This window comes from Rhinoderma darwinii, chromosome 3, assembly GCF_050947455.1.
Source record: "Rhinoderma darwinii isolate aRhiDar2 chromosome 3, aRhiDar2.hap1, whole genome shotgun sequence".
Lineage (NCBI taxonomy): Eukaryota > Metazoa > Chordata > Amphibia > Anura > Rhinodermatidae > Rhinoderma > Rhinoderma darwinii.
Genome location: NC_134689.1, coordinates 400,072,379 through 400,090,163, shown reverse-complemented (window position 1 = coordinate 400,090,163; position 17,785 = coordinate 400,072,379). Strand labels below are relative to the sequence as shown.

At 44.9% G+C, this 17,785-nt stretch overlaps 1 protein-coding gene across 1 annotated transcript; it reads right to left on the bottom strand.

Annotated features, from left to right (window-relative positions):
- Positions 1-10,756: 10,756 nt before the first annotated feature.
- TRIR (telomerase RNA component interacting RNase) lies at positions 10,757-17,642 on the bottom strand. The gene is made up of 3 exons (XM_075859103.1): positions 16,766-17,642; positions 11,943-12,023; positions 10,757-11,357 (listed from the first exon to the last, which is right to left on the bottom strand). Exons 1-3 carry the CDS (start codon positions 17,345-17,347, stop codon positions 11,250-11,252), a joined length of 771 nt encoding a protein of 256 aa, XP_075715218.1. The 5' UTR covers positions 17,348-17,642; the 3' UTR covers positions 10,757-11,249.
- Positions 17,643-17,785: the final 143 nt, after the last annotated feature.

Below are 17,785 nucleotides of genomic sequence, written 5' to 3'. Positions count from 1 at the left end.
AGATGTTTCTGCAACCAACAGGAAATCGTCCAGATATGGTATCAGGAGAACGTGTCGTTCATCCTGATGTAAGAGGTTATTTCCGCTATCAGTTTTGAAAATACCCTTGGGGCTTGTGAAATGCCAAAGGGGAGGGCTCTGTATTGTAGGTGAAATACAGACCCGTTGAGTGTCACTGCTACCCTTAGGTATCTTTGATGATGATGATGATGATGACATATGGGTACGTGATAGTAGGCATCCTCTAGGTCTATTGAGGCCATCACACAATCCCTGGAGAGGAGATTTATAGTTGATGCAATGCTCTCCATGCAGAATTTTTTGTAGGTCAGATAAAGGGTTTAATTTTTTTAGATTTATAATGACCCTGTGTTTGCCTCCTGGTTTGTTCACAAGGAAGAGAGGGGAATAAAAGCCCTGACCTGTCTCTATGCTTGGAACTTGGATTAGGACTCCTTTTTTTATGAGTGACAGAACTTCTATTTCTAGGATCTTTTAGGCTCCTTAGGGCCCTTGTGGGAAAAAAATCTGTCTGGGGGAAGAGATCTGAACTCTAGTACGTACCCGGTTTTTATAATTCCTAGAATCCAAGGATTTGCCAATATCTTTTGCCAATCCTTGAAAAATAGGGAAAGACGACCCCCCACTGTAGGTTCTGTGGCGTCATTGTTGGTCCCTAATTTTAGGGTCCTTCTGGGGCCTGAAGAGAAAGGACTTATTCTTCCTAGTAAATCTTGAAGGTCTAAAGTCCTGTCCCCTAGGGTTAGGTTTTTTGTTATTAGGCCCTTTGGGAAAAAAGGAATCTCTTGTTGGCCTTGTTTGTGCAGGGAACCCTTTCTTACTATCTGATGCTTTTTCCAGCAGGTCATCAAGTGGGGGCCCAAAAAGATAATCTCTTGAGCAGGGAATAGCACACAGCTTCCCTTTGGATCTGGTGTCCCCTTTCCAGGTTTTTAGCCAGATAGCTCGTCTAGCAGAATTTGACAGGGCCGCTGATCTGGCGGAAAGGCGTACAGCATCTACTGAGGCGTCTGCCAAGAAATCTGCGGCTTTGGAAAGTGTTGGAAGGAGGCTAGGGTCTGATCCCGAGGGGTCCTGTCTTTTAAATGTAAATCCAATTGTGCGAGCCAGATTTTCAGGGATCTGCAATGTCTGGTTTAAAAGCCCCCGTAGAGGCTTCCCAGGTCTTTTTAAGGTAGAAGTCGGCCTTCCTATCCATAGGGTCAGACAAGGAGCCTAGATCTTCAAAGGGAAGGGAGTGTTTCCTTGATATCTTGGCTACTGGAGCTCCAAGTCTAGGGATGTTGTCCCAGTCCTTGCATGCCTCGTCCTCAAAAGGATACTTTATTTTGAGAAATTTGGGAATACTTGTTTTCCTATCAGGATTTTTCCATTCTTTTTTTAATGAGGTTAGATATGTTTCTATGGATAGGAAAGGTTCTATTCTTCTTAGGTCCTAGGCCTTGAAACATTATGTCCTGGACGGACCGAGGTTCTTTAGGATCATCTATATTCATAGTCGCCCTGTTTTTAGGAGTAGGTCTATGTCCTCAGTTGGGAACAGATTCCTTACTCCCTCATCCTCACCTGAGGAATCAAAGGAGCTGTACTCCCCTTCTTCACCTAGTTGGGGATCCTCTTCAGCTGAGGAATCAGAATCCATCCGGCTAGAAGAGGCAGACGGAGGATCTCTTTTCCTCTTAAGGGACTTTAGTGAGTTCCTAACTTCAGCCCTTACAAAAATCCTTGATACTTGTGGCTAAGTTTGTAGACTCTTCTGAGATGATGTTGTCTAAACATTTCTGACAGAGCCTTTTGTTATAGGACGATGAGTTTCTTTTTACATATCGCACATTCCTTGTTATGAGCCTTATCCTGTTTTTTTTTGTCCAGAGCACCCCTAGTGGAATAAGGTGAGACCTTGCTAGGGGGTCTGCAACCCCGGGAGAAGCGCTTTTCCTCAGGACAATCCTTCCATCCGGAGGACAGGAAACCTGACTGGGTGTGTGGAGAGGTGTGTCCATTTTTATATCCTCAGGTTTCCTGTCCAGCGGATGGGGTCTCTCCAGGGGTGCTGTCATAGGTGAAAGGGTAAAAAACGTTGCTGTTATCTACATTGCAGCGCCCATCACATTAAATAGGAGATAGGGATTTGATAATCTGGTGACAGAGCCTCTTTAAATCCCGCCTCCTGAAATCTGCTAGCCATGAAGGATTTGTGTCAATGTAAACAAACGGTCCTTATGTTCTGCAGTAAATGTTAGGTCCAAGTCCCTCTCTCAGTTGAGCAGGTAGGAAGGTGTGGGAAGTTTGGATGGGGAAATCAGTAGGGTATATAGTCTGGACAGAGAGTGGTGTAACGTGCCCGTACCTGTACAAAGAAGCTCAAAAGGAGAACTATCCCACGCATATTCCGAAGGGTTAGGCAAGGACGCGAGAAAATGTCTCAATTGAGTGATCTGCCAAGAGGTAAAAGGAAGGGGGTCTGTCAGAGGTGCTAACTGTGGGCCAGTCATCCAAGTCTCCCCTTGTATGAAATGAGCAGCATGTCCCTTACCTGCCCACAACCAGCGCTGGAATGGACCCCTTTCTCGCCCCGGAGGGAATGCGGGATTGCCCAGGACAGGAAACAGGGGGAGGGAGACCTCTTTCCGGGGAAAGAGCCAGGACGCAACCGTCAAGGTGGGTCAAATAGTTGGGTGCGTCCGCGCCGATAGGGGTATATCTTTGCACAACCAAGGCAGAGCCTGCAAAGGAACGGCCAGAAAGGTCTGTTCCATCGACACCCACTGTTTAACCTCCGTGTGTCTGAACCAATCCAGAATTCGTGACAGGTGTGAGGCCGGGTGATAGTCCGGAAGACCAACCCCGCCCTCACACCTAGCACGGAAAAGCATGGAGCTGGCTATACGGGCTTGTTTCCCCACCCATATGAATCTATGGAGTAAGGACAACACGGCTTGAAAGAAGGTATGAATCGGCAGGGCCTAGAAGAGGTACAAGATCCGCTGCAGGATATTCATTTTAAAAATTGCACACCTCCCGAACCAAGTAAAGGTGCCCGTCGTCCAGGAATCCAAATCGCTTGTTACACGTTGAATGAGGGGAGGGTAGTTAACTGCATAAAGGCGTGATAGATCCCTGGAGAGCTGGACCCCCAAATATTTCACTTAGTCTCTAGCCCAGAAAGAAAAGCATGTCATCCGCATATGCTGACACAGGAAGGGCTCCAAGCACAAAATGAAAATGAAGGGGGACAAGGGACAACCTTGCCTCGTGCCGTTAGAGATAGCGAGTGGGGAGGAAAAAGTACCATTGACCTCAACCCGGGCCGAGGGGGAGTAGAGGCTCGAAATCCATTGCATCATGTGAGTGCCCAGCCCAATATACCGCAAGGTGGCCAGCATAAAGTCCCAATTGACCCTGTCGAAGTGTCCTTTTTTTTTTTTTTATATCGTCAGGCTTCCTGTCCAGCGGATCGGATGTCTCTCCAGGGGCGCTGTCATAGGTGAAAGGGTAGACATTAATGTCAGCATCATTCCATAACTTGCATGAAACGTCCTGGAGCCCTAGTCTAAATCCTCATATGTAAGACAACATGATTGATTTGACAAAGGGGCATCATGCCATTTTAAGGGTTTTGTTATAAATATTTATCACCTATCCAACAAGGACCCCCACCGATCATAGGCTTACCTTGCCCTTTATGTGAGCCCCATAAGAATGGAGCGGTACTGCGCATGCTTGGCCATCGCTCTATTCATTTATACCCAATGTAGCGCTCGGCAGCCCCATAGACATGAGTAGCGCAGTGGCCGAGCATGTGCAGTACCCCTCTATTCATATGGGGCTTCGCAAGGACAGCAAGATAAGCCCATTCTCTGGGTCGGTGGGGGTTCCAGTGATTGGACCCCCACAGATCAGGTATTCATCACCTATCCTGTAGCTAGGCGATATTGATTATGGTAAAACCCCTTCCCGACATATATATATATACGGCAAGGTGTTCCCGCAAACCGCAGTACAGTTACGTCGCAGTGATGGTGCCGCCTCAGAAGCAGAGCCGGCACCATCACCGCTGGGTGACAGCTGTATTATACAGCTGGCACCCTCCTGTAACTGCCGGGACCGGAGCTATTCTCCGATCCGGCTGATTAACCCCTCAGATGCTGCTCTCAATAGAGCGCAGCATCTGATGGGTTTTAACCCGACCGGCAACCTAGCGACACAATCGCTGGGTTGCTATGGCAATCGGACGCCAAATAATGGCATCCGAGTCTGCCTTGTACGGGAGCCAATGAGGACCTGCCTGCGGCGTGTCCTCATAGGCTTGCTGTCAGTGAATAACGTATGTAGTGCAGTGTATTAGAGTAGCGATCGGGGCATCAGGCCCTCATGTCCCCTAGTGGGACAAGTAAAAAAAAGTAAAAATAAGTTAATAAAAATGTCGTAAAACAAAAAAATAAAAAAAACACGTTTCAAATTTAAAAAAAAAGCTAAACTGCCTTTTTTCCCATAGTCTTTTATTATGGGAAAAAAACGTAAAAATTTAAAAAACTATACATAATTGGTATCGCCACGTTTGTAACGACCCAAACTACAAAACTATTATGTCAATTATCCCGCACGGTGAACGCCGTAAAAAAAAACCATGAAAAACAACGCCAGAATCTTTGTTTTTAGGTCACATCTCCTCCCAAAAAATGCTATAAAAAGTGATCAAAAAGTCATTTACTCCAAAATAGTACCAATAAAAACGACAATCCGTGCCGCAAAAAATAATCCGACACAACTTTGTCCACGCAAAAATAATAAAAGTTATGGGTCTTAGAATATGGCGACACAGAAAACAAATGATTTTATTAAAAAAAGTGACATTTAACCCCTTAGTGACCACTAATACGCCTTTTTACGTGATTCACTAATGGGCTTTAGGCTAGGCTGACGCCTTTTCACGTCAGCCTAGTCTAAGTCCTGATGACAGCTGAGCTCCTGCTCCAACGCCCGCGATCGAAGTTTACTTCGATCGCGGCCGTTTAACCCGTTAAATGCCGCCGTCAATAGCGACCGCAGCATTTAACTTTGTTTACAGAGGGAGTGCGCTCCCTCTGTCACCCATCGGCGGCCCGCGAATGCAATCGCGGGTCTCCGATGGGGTGTCATGGCAGCCGGGGGACTGATAAAAGCCCCCAGGTCTGCCCTGGACATATGCCTGTTAGGACGCGACGGAGGCATGTCCTAACAGATTGCCTGTCAGATTTACACTGACAGGCAATAATGCTCTGGTATACGAAGTATACCAGAGCATTATAGCAGCGATCAGAACATCGCACAGTAAAGTCCCCTAGTGGGACTAATAAAATCAGTCATCAAAGTGAAATAAATATTAATAATAAAAAGTACAGTAAAAAAATAAATAAAACCATTTTTTTCCATAAAAAGTGGTTTTATTTAGTAAAAGTGTAAAAAAAAAAAAAAAGTACACATATGTGGTATCGCCGCGACCGTAATGACTCCATTAATAAAGTTAATATGTAATTTAAACCGCAAAGTGAACGCCGTAAAAAAAAACGCAAAAAACCATGGCGAAATTGCAATTTTTTTCCATTGCCCCCCAAAAAAGTCATAATAAAAATGAATCAATAAGTCCCACGCACCCCAAAACAGTACCAATCAAAACTACGTCTTGTCCCGCAGAAAACAAGCCCAAAAAATCACTACATTGATGGAAAAATAAAAAAATTACGGCTCTTGGAAAGCGACGATGCAAAAACAAATAATTTTAGTTCAAAAGTGTTTTTATTGTGCAAAAGTCGTAAAACATAAAAAAACCTCCACATATGTGGTATCGCCGTAATCGTACCGACCCATAGAATAAAGGTAACATGTTATTTATGTCGCACAGTGAACGGCGTCAATTTAAAAACGCTTAGAACAATGGCGGAATTTCAGTTTTTTTTTATAATCCCCCCCAAAAAGGTTAATAAAAGTTAATATAAAAATTATATGTACCCAAAAATGGTGCCATTAAAAAGCACAACTAATCCCGCAAAAAACAAGTCCTCATACAGCTATGTAGACGAAAAAATATAAACGTTATAGCTCTTTGAATGCGACTATAGAAAAACGAATAAAATAGCTTGGTCATTAGGGCCTAAAATGGGCTGGTCACTAAGGGGTTAATTGTGCAAAAGCTGCAATACATAAAAAAAAACTATATAAATTTGGTATCGCCGTAATCGTATCGACCCGCAGAATAAAGTTAACATGTAATTTATGGCGCACTGTGGATGCCGATAAAAAACCCAATAAAAAACTATTCCAGAATTGCTTGTTTTTAGTAATTTCCTATAACAAAAAATGAAATAAAAAGTGATCAAAAAGTCGTATGTGTTCCAAAATGGTACCAATAAAATCTACAGCCCGTCTGGCAAAAAACAAGCCCGCACACCGCTCAATCAACTGAAAAATAAAAGTGTTATGGCACTAGTAATGCGGTGATGAAAAAACATCTCAATGCGCAGGCCGGAGGGGAACATTCCTGCAGTTCCAGGGCCCTAGTATTTAGGAACTAGGAAAGGTAAGCTACATCGCACATCCGCTGGAAGCGAGGGCGCCCGTATTATACCAGCGCAAAACTTTCCCAGCAATATTTCCCAAACTACGAAGGAGAAAAAGTCCCCAAAAGGTGCAGAGTGTTACAAAAGGGGGATAAGAAAGAAAACCGTTTATCAGGGTGACACCGGCCTGCGCATAACGGATCGCTTCACAGCGTAACACACACCTATGGATAATTGTATTATTTACCCCATTATTATACCCTCTTATTATGCCCTGATGGACTCCGCACAGCTTACATATACCCTGATGGACTCCGCACAGCTTACATATACTCTGATGTACTCCTCACAGATTACATATACCCTGATGTACTCCGCACAGATTACATATACCCTGATGTACTCCTCACAGATTACATATACCCTGATGTACTCCGCACAGCTTACATATACTCTGATGTACTCCGCACAGCTTACATATACTCTGATGTACTCCGCACAGATTACATATACCCTGAAGTACTCTGCACAGCTTACATATACCCTGATGTACTCCGCACAGCTTACATATACTCTGATGTACTCCGCCCAGTTTACATATACCCTGATGGACTCCGCACAGCTTACATACACCCTGATGTACTCCGCACAGTTTACATATACCCCTGATGGACTCCGCACAGCTTACACATACCCTGATGTACTCCGCACAGACTACATAGACCCTGATGGACTCCGCACAGCTTACATATGCCCAATATTATAAACTGAAATACCAGCAAAACCCCAAACAGAACTACTACCCAGCAAAATCCATGCTCAAAATGGCGGTCTTTCCCTTCTTAGCCCTACAGCGTGCCCAAACAGCAATTTATGGCCACAAGTAAGGCATTACCATACCCGGGAGAACCCGCTTAACTATTTATGGGGTAAGATTCTCTAGGGGCACAACATATCGTTCAGTGAATAGGCAGATCAGTGGAAAAATTGCAATTTTCACTTTGCACCATCCACTGCGTATTAATTTCTGGAAAACACCTGTGGAGTCTAAATTCTCACTACACCCCTTGATAAATGCCTTTAGGGGTGTAGTTTCTAAAACGGGGTCACTTTTGTTTGGTACATCAGGGGTTTTGCAAATGCAACATGGCGTCCGCAAACCATTCCAGCAAAATCTACGCTCCAAAAGATAAATACCGCTCCTTTTTTTATGAATGCTCCCATATCCGTAAACAGCTGATTATAACCACATATGGGGTGTTACCGTACTTAGGAGAAATAGCTTTACAAATGTTGGGGTGCCTTTTCTTCTCTATTACTTGCAAAAATGTTGATCTAAAACTACATCTTATTGGAAAAAAAAATTTTTTTTCATTTACACAGCTTAATTCTAATTCAGCAAAAAAACTTTGGGATCACAATTTTCACTATACCCCTAGATGATTCCTCAGGGGGTGCAATTTCCCAAATGGAGTCACTTTTGGGGTGTTTCCACTGTACTAGTACTACAGGGGTTCAGCAAATGTGACATGGCGCCCCGAAACCATTCCAAAATACAAATGGTGCTCCTTCCATTCTGAGCCCTACCGTGTGTCCAAAAAGACGTTTATGACCACATATGGGGTATTGTTTTACTCGGGAGAAATTGCTTTACAAATGTTGCGGTGATTTTTCTCCTTCAGTCCTTGTGGAAATTTAAAAAAATTAGCTAAATCTTTGAAAAAATATAGATTTTCATTTTTACAGCCTACTTACAATAAGTTCTGTAAAATACCTGTGGGGTCAAAATGCTCACTATACCCCTAGATAATTTCCTCAAGGGGTGTAGTTTCCAAAATGGGGTCACTTGTTGGGGGTTTCCACTGTTTTGTCCCCTCAGGGGCTTTGCAAATGCAACATGGCCTCCGCAAACTATTCCTGCTAAATTTGAGTTCCAAAAGCCAAATGGCGCTCTTTCCCTTCTAAGCCCTGCCGTGTGTCCAAACAGCCGTTTATTACCACAAGTGGGGTATTGTTTTACTCGGGAGAAATTGCTCTAAAAATGTTGTGGTGCTTTTTTTACTTTAGTTCTTTTGGAAATGGAAAAAAAAAAATAGCTAAACCTACATTTTATTTGAAAATATGTAGATTTTCATTTTCATGGCCAAGTTCCAAAAAAGTTTGCAAAAAAACTGGTGGGTCAAAATGCTTGCTACACCCCTAAATAAATTCCTCGAGGGGTGTAGTTTCCCAAATGGGGTCACTTTTGGGGGGTTTCCACTGTTTTAGTTCCACAACACCTCTTCAAACCTGACATGGTGCCTAAAACATAGTCTAATAAAAAGTAGGCCCAAAATCCTCTAGGTGCTCCTTTGCTTCTGAGGCCGGTATTTCAGTCCAGTAGCACGCTAAAGCCACATGTGGGATATTTCCTAAAACTGCAGAACCTGGGCAATAAATATGGAGTTGCGTTTCTCTGGTAAAACCTTCTGTGGTACAAAAAAAATGGATTCAAAATGAATTTCTGGAAAAAAATAATGAACTTTGTAAGTTTCAACTCTACTTTGCCTTAATTCCTGCGAAATGTCTAAAGGGTTAAGAAACTTTCTAAATGTTGTTTTGAATACTTTGAGGGGTGGAGTTGTTAAAATGGGGTGACTTATCGGGGGTTTCTAAGGACCTCAAAGCCACTTCAGAACTGAACTGGCCAGTGTAAAAACAGCCTTTTGAAATTTTCTTGAAAACGTGAGAAATTGCTGCTAAACTTATAAGCCTTGTAACGTCCTAGAAAAATAAAAGGATGTTCAATGCTAAATTTTGGTGTTTTTTCACAACGAAATACAGAATGTATCGGACAAATTTTGCCAGTAACATAAAGTCCAATTTGTCACAAGAAAACAATCTCAGAACCGCTTGGATAGGTGAAAGCATTCCGGAGTTATTACCACATAAAGTGAAACATGTCAGATTTGAAAAATGAGGCTCTGTCAGGATGGTCAAAAGTGGCCAAAGAGGGAAGGGGTTAAGCGTCCTTATGTTTTGATGGTATATGATCTTCTGAAAACGTATATGTAGATAATGAGAGTAGTCACATAAGGAAGCCTGCATATGCAGCTATATTACTTGTAGACGCCTCAACAAGGGTATGTTCCCACAGGCAGGACACGGTGCAGAATTTCCACTCCGAAATTCTGGGTGGAAATTCCGAAGTATTAAGGCTATGTTCACACGGAGTATTTTGCAGGAGGAATATCTGCCTCAAAATTCCGTTTGGAACTTTGAGGCAGATTTTCCTCTCCCTGCACGCCGATTTTCGCGCCGTTTTTTTGCCCGCGGCCATTGAGCGCCGCGGGCATAAAACAAGCGAAATACGCTTTCTCTGCCTCCCATTGAAGTCAATGGGAGGTCAGAGGCGTAAACGCCCGAAGATGGGGCATGTCGCTTCTTTTTCCCGCGAGGCAGTTTTACTGCTCGCGGGAAAAAGACGCCGACGCCTCCCATTGAAATCAATGGGAGGCATTTTAGGGCCGTTTTTGCCGAGTTTTGTGACGCGGTTTCCGCGTCAAAAAACTCTGCAAAATACTCCGTGTGAACATAGCCTTTAAAGTAGCAGCAAAGTGCATGAGATGAGAAAGCCGTGCAGAAAGCGTTGTGGTGCAGCATGTCAAGTTATGCCGCGTATTCTGAGTGAAGATGCTGCGTGTTTGGCATAGACTTAAATGGGGAGCAGAAATTCTGCAAGTTGTCACAGTTTGTACAGCGGTTATGAAGCAAATGCTCTGGAAAAATCTGCAGGTTCAAAGTTTGCTAAAATAAACGGTTCACAATAAGGATCCGTGCAGATGTTGCAGTTAAAACTGCATTGAAAAAGTGTGTTTTCACCAGGATCTGGTGTTTTTTGATGCAGATGCACTTTAACTGCACCGTCTGAATGGACCCTCAATTTCCGCAGTGAAGGCGCACTATTTGCTGCGGACTTCTGTGAATGATTTATCCGATTTCCACTGCAGATATTCTGTTGCTGAAGATTCGCAGCACATCCGGCTTGTGGGAACATATCCCGATTCCTAAGACTCCTGTAGTTGAGGGGTTCTCGGAGAGGATACAGGGTTTGGTCTGGTAATGGACTCTAGTCATCATGCAGAATTTTGTCTGTCACCGGGTTAGCTGCGTGGCCCGTCAAGACAACTCCAGACTTTCATTAAGATGGGGATGTATTCAGGGCCAACTTTGTTTAATAAGACAATTTTCTACACAAGTAGATAACACAGGCATTCTTACAAAACATAAGTGAAAAATAAAATCAGGCCCCACAAAGGGGGGGAACAAAACAAAAAAAATAAAAATCAAGAGGGAGAGAAAATAATAAAAAAACCAAAACATTTATATAGGACAATATCTCTTTCCTCGCTGTGGCAGCAGCAGACGGGTTTGGGTCAGAGTTGCCCTCATTGGCCAGGGAAGGCAGATATACACTCAGATGAGGGTAAAGGGTCATTTGCCCTCCGGCACGGTGTTAAGAACCCACGTGGAAAGTCTTTTCTTTCTCTTTATAGTATAAGGAGTCCAGAAAGGGCTTAGTATTGTATAATCCATGGCCAGCAGGGGACAGCGAGAGGAGCTTGCAGTAAGGTGTAGGTCAAGTAATACATAATCTAGGCCGAGCCGTCCCCAGAAGCTGCGTACAGCACAAGTCCGTCATTCTCCATATTATTTGACCAGCGGCCGGGTTTTGTCATCATCGCTGCACTGATGAGCTTTGTATTTTTTCACCTCTGCCATGTATTGTGCCCATGCTCCCCCCTTATGTGTCAGGATCTGGAAGATGAAGGAAGAAGAACATTTCAGTTATCAGGCTGACACAAGTCATACTAAATACATGTCAGAGTTACTTTATGGTTACAAACACGAGCCACCTGACCTAGCCCACCCCATTATTTATCCCGGCAGTTTGGGGGGGGGGGGGGGGGTTCACGAGACTTGCATACAAAGGAATGCTATAATATACTTGGACGCATGGAGGGGGAGGGCAGCCTCTCAACAGGCTGCAGTTTTATGTCAGTCTGTATTATTGGCACACTATTAACAGTCAGAAACGGTTAGCTAGTCGCATGGCCAATCAGGTTTCCCTGCCCTTTTGTACTTTTATCATAAGCAGCACATTAGTCTGAGATAAGGGGCTGTCTTCCACAAACAGCGCCACTCTTGTCGATAGGCTGTGTTTGGTATTGCAGCTCAGCCCCAGTTATATATTTGTGGTTTGAGCCTCACTGGATCAGACAGTATGAATACAACCACCCTCAGCAGAAATCAGGTCAGGAGTTTTATGCATCATTTCCAGGAAGCTCAGATATTGGATAGAGAATAATCAAGTTCAGGGATTTCATGACAAACATTTCTCACCTCTTCTTCTTCCGTCTTTGGCTTCTTGGCTACAATGCCTGTCTTCAGGGCCAGCTTTGCCCCTCCTCTACGCTTGCCCACCTGGGGGTGGAAGGGACAGAAGACTGCAACCGTTATACGAGCCCTGGCAGCCTCTCTGTGTCCCTCTATATAACAGAACATAAGGGAGGCCTGGGTTAGACAGGCACAAAACACTCCCCCACCTGCAGTGAAAAAAATCCAGATAACGCCACCCATCCTTCACCAGATCCTAAAGATGGGGGGGCAGGGGGGTAAAGTGTGTGGAGATCAGCAGGATTATGAGGGGCTGCTTCATCCACATTCAATTAGAACAAATACACACGTGTAACAATGAGAAAAGCCTTGTAATGTAAGGGAAACGTCAAGATGCCGGCACTGAACCTCTCCGGGGGTACAGCTCATTGCTGCCACGGTCCCTGCCTCCTCCCCTGTGGGCACCTGTATAGTGCCCAGAAAATTTCCTGGAATCCAAAAGTTGCCCTCACTCTACAGAGCCTAGTTTGGTGTAAAGGGCTGAATGTATGTGATAGGAACACTGAACCTGGAAAGGAATGAAGTGAATAAACAATAGAAATACTAGTCCAGTGTTTGCTGCAGGAAATCCTAGACAGACTGTCTTACATGGTCTACCCTTCAAGTGTTTCTCTACTTCACCCAAGTACCCTGTATATGACACGAGGAGATTTCATAACCTGTTGCAGCCCGTTGCTTTACAGCCATAGACCGGTCTTCTGCTACATATGGATCTTATTCACACACAACAGATTCATTGTAGAAATGTCTGCAGCTGAAAAACAAATTCCCTACATCTGATAAGGCCGTTTCTTGAATATGTGCACGGATTTCTACAAGCCCCAGATGAACGGGACAGTTGCAGAATAGTCTACAACAAACCTGTCACGTGTGAATACACCCGCAGTACGTACCCATTCTAGATAAAAACGTCTTAAGGTGTCCATACAGATCAGGCTTCGTTCATATCTGCGCTAGGGTCCCGTTCCGTTGATTTTAATGGTGACCGATCCGGTGCCAATGGTTTCCGTTTTTTTCCGTTATGCAGGGGTTCCGTCATATTGACAGAATCAATAGCGTAGTAGACTGCTCAACCAAGACAAACGGAAACAATTGGCACCGGATCCGGCACTAGTGATATCAACGTTTGTGTCAGTCAGGGTCCCGTTTCGATGGAAAGCTCTAACGGAACTGGACCCTAGCGCAGATGTGAACGAAGCCTTAGGGTATGTGCACACGATATCGATAATTACGGCTGAAATTATGGAGCTGTTTTCAGGAGAAAACAGCTCCAACATTTCAGACGTAATTGCTCGTACTCGCGTTTTGCGAGGCGTCAATTACGAACGTAATTTGGAGCGGTTCTTCATTGGATTCAATGAAAAACGGCTCCAATTACGTCCCAAGAAGTGTCCTGCACTTCTTTGACGAGGCTGTCATTTTACGCGTCGTCTTTTGACAGCGACGCGTAAATGACAGGTCGTCGGCACAGTACATAGCCAAACCCATTGAAATGAATGGGCAGATGTTTGCCGACGTATTGGAGCCGTCTTTTCAGGCGTAATTCGAGGCGTAAAACGCCTTGTTTACGCCTGAAAAAAGGTTGTGTGAACCCAGCCTTAGATGTATGTCAGACAAACTTGACCATTTCAGCGGGACCGGCCGACTACCCATGGTGTATAGCGGTGATGACGGGGGAGAGAAGAATCCTTTTGATTGCAAGGAGATAAGCGGCTGCCAGAAGTGTCTGGCAGCGACTTTACTCCTCCCAAATGAGAAGATATAGATGCTCGGCCCAGCCTGTATGTGTATGGTGGAGTCAAGAGTATAGCTGTCAGCCAAACGATCGCCCTGTCGACAGCTATCTGAAATGTATGGCCAGGTTTAGGCCTTGTTCACACAGTGCAGATTTTGCAGGCATATTTTTTTAATTCAAAACCAGAATTATTCAGGAGACACTTTAACCGGTTCAGGACCAGACACTAACCATTTTTAGCACGTGTCGGTTAACCAACTATAACTTTTTATTTGTTGGGCTAGCGACGTGACTTTGCAAAGTTTTTTTAGTCATTAACGCAGGTTTGTTTTATCACTTTCAGGCCCTGTTCACAGAGTATTTTGGTGCTATTTTTGACGCAAAAACCGCACAGGAAACAGCGACAAAAAACGCCAGAAATCACCTCCATTGATTTCAATGGGAGACAAAGGCATTTTTCCCGCAAGCGGTAAAAACTGCTCACAGGAAAAAGCGACATGCCCTTTCTTCGGGCGTTTCCGTCTCTGACCTCCCATTGACATCAATGGGAGGCAGAGAAAGCGGCGTTCGCTGTGTTTTTTGCCTGCGGCGCTCAATGGCCGTGGTCGGAAAACACCGCAAAAAAACGTGCTGGCAGGTCAAAATCTGCCTTAAAATTCCTTAAGGAATTTTGAGGCAGATTGTTCTGCCTGCAAAAGAACTCTGTATGAACAGGGCCTTAAAACACAATTTTTGCATTTTTAGACTTTGTTACTTGTTTTTTTTTTTAACAGACATGCTTTTTGACCTTTTAGCTCATTTTTTCTGGTAATAATATAGTGTTACCCTACAATAGACTTTATTGGTGATTGTCATTATCTACTGTAAGTTTTGATATATTACATGTCTATCTTAGGGTAATTGGGTCAGGGCTAGCATTATGACAATTTGCAGGGAAGCAGTTTTTTTTTGGGAGGAGGGGGGGGGATTCTATGTAATTTTTCTCTTATTTATATTTGTTGTTTTTATTTTGCTTTTATTTTTATTATGGCCTGTCCCTCAATGGTCAGAAAAGGCCTTTTGTAGGAATCGTATTTCATTCTATTTTTATTAGGCCTCATGCCCACTTCAGTTGTTTTTCATCAGGGTGCTGTTTTTTTTAACTGATAGCACCCTGGCACATTCATTTCAATGGGGCCATGCACACTTCTGTTTTAACGGAACCGTGCCGCCCTTTTGTCAAAAACAGGGCAGGTCCTACTCCTGCCCGTTTTTGATGGAACAGTCTCGGCCTTTGCATTGATTTGGTCCATGAAACGGACCGCACACGGAAAACATCCGTGTGAGGTCCGTGATTCACGGAACCGTCATTAGCGGCCATTCAACGGCACACGGAAATGTGCATGAGGCCGTACACAATACTTTTCCCAGTTACAGGGAAATCAGCCCTCTTATAGCGACTATTGTCACTCTTCTGGTACGTTCACACGCTTACTAAAAAACGTCTGAAAACACGGAGCGGTTTTCAAGGGAAAACAGCTCCTGATTTTCAGCCGTTTTTTAAGCAAAGTCGCGTTTTTTGGAGCTATTTTTCTATAAAGTCAATGAAAAACAGTTCGAGAAACGGCTCAAAAACGGCACTTCTTTTTACGCGCCGTTTTTTTGAAAATGAGGTGTAAAAAAAAGCCCCGTCGGAACAGAAATCAATGGGCGATGTTTGCAGGCGTTCTGCTTCTGATTTTTCAGCTGTTTTTAGGGACGTTTGTGGCCCGAAAAACGGCTGAAAATAGCCCGTGTGAACATACCCTCAGGGCTGTACTGAATCTAGATAGACCCCACGTCAGCCTTTTACTACCGGCATCCCAGTGATCAGTCACATGGTCACCTTTATTCTATACACATCGCTCATTTCCCGCTACGTACATGATTACACAGAAGATAAAACTGCTTCTGTCTTCTCTGCAGGGTCCCCGGCATTCTCTCACTGCCGATCACCCTATATTCAGCTGTCCGATCGCTCAGACAGCAAGCCTAAGATCTCTTGCACCCGACCGTTGTGCCACTCGGCCCGTTTTTGACAGCATCCGATAATCTTCACGGACCCATTCACTTTGACGGGTGAATTGGGTCCTGAAAAAATGCTCAGAGGAAAGATCGAACACGTGCTATCTTTCCTCGGATCACTGACAGGACTCGGTCGTGTGCAAGAGGCGTAAAGCCACATAGTATATGTACAGCGGGCGGTACTAAATCCTCGCTCTCTATATATTTCTTATGTTTAGCTTCTGGTGCTGGTTTTGAGATAAAAAAAAAATACATGAAAAATCTGCACTGTGTAAACAAGGTCTTAAAATGAAGCTGCCCTAGTGGCCAGCTGCATCTTTTTTTTAACCCTCTGCGATCTGTCATCTCTGGCCTCAGCCCTGAGAATGTACGGTCTAAAGAATGGCTACGTCACAGGACAGCAGTTTCCCTTAAAGAAAGCCGCACCTCTACTGACAGGTTTATTTTATGACGATTTGTATTCCCCGTGAAATAATTGAGGAACATGATTTCTAAGAATTCTGTGTAGTGTCATCCCTCTGTTGTTCCTCCTGGAAGAGTATAAATTGGCAACTGGGTGTTACAATTCCCCTTATCAATAGGGCATGCCACTACACGGTCCACAACGATCAGCACTGATTGGACAGGGTTGGTACGTGCACCACTGACAAGTGGAATGGTAAACCTTGGCTGTCAATTTAGTCATGCATTTCCAGGAAGAACAACAGAGAGACAACACTTGCATAGCAGGGGATTCAGATCTAGGCAGACATTAAGGAGCCTGTGAAAACTGTCATGGCGGATGATAATGGAGTCCCGCAACATCCAGAAGTGGCCAGGCATGAGCGCAGCTCTCCATTTACTCCTGCAACCTAAAGCTTCACAACTGGTGTGGAACTACAAATTCCAGCATGCCATGGCAGTGTGCGCAATGTAATGCTGGGAGTTGTAGTTTTACGGACTACTTGCATATATCAGTATATAATGTGTATGGGGGTCCCGGGGTTCTTACAAAGCTGACGGGCTTCCTCTTGTCCGGCTCAGGCTTCGTCTCCTCCGGCACCTTGGTCTCCTCCTTGTTCTCAGTAGTGGAGGCCTCCATCTTCTTCTTAAAGAGCTCCATGAAACTACCGTCATTAGCGAACAAGTTCATCCCGGAGCTTGAAGCGGAAACAGCGGGGCAGGTGTAGGCCGCAGCCTTGGAGTTGTAGGCCGCCAATACGGGGGACGTATCGTAGATGGTCGGGGAGACTGGAGGGTATACCGGCGTTACCTGGGGGCAGGTCGGGACTGCTGGCACCGATGGCGGGGAAGAGGTGTAGCCCGGCTTTAGCGGGGCGGCAGGAGCGGACTCTGGGACTTGGCTCGGAGGAGAAGGCGACGAGGCATGGAGTAGGGCTTCCTCCTCTTCCCCGGGCGGCGGAGGAGGTGGAGAGTCCGGGGTGGCCCCCTCCTCCTCATCATCATCATCATCATCATCCGCCTTCAGGTTTTTCTCTGTCACTGCTTTCACCGCCCGCACCGGGGCCTCTGCGGCCTCCTCTCCTTCCTCAGCGTCTTCCTCCGCACCAGGCCGCGGACTTTTTTCGGCCATTTTGAGACGATGAGTGGTCACTTTAGAAAACGCGAAAAGCGTCGACAGCAAGCGGCAGCCGGCGCCTCCTCACACGCATAAAGCTTCCCGTTACACCGGACCTACAGCCGCGTCGTCCAGTCAAAAGAATTGGCGGGAAACTCTGTTTTGAGGTATTAAAATGGCGGACAGGTTTTTACTTGAACGAAGCAGTCGATAGGGGGTGGGTGGGAGTATAGAAAAAAATTATTTGCTTGGAAACCGGGTGACCAATGAAAAAGCGCTGAAGTTGAGACGTTGCCCAATCAAAGACGTCAGCAGCATTGATGAGACAGTTTGATTATCCAATGGCCAGTCTTCTTTAGGGTAACGTAGCCAATTAGCTCCTACTAGGGCAGATGCTGTTGGACCGAAACTATAGCTATTGGCTGGTTCATTGCTCTGAGCCAAGAATACGTC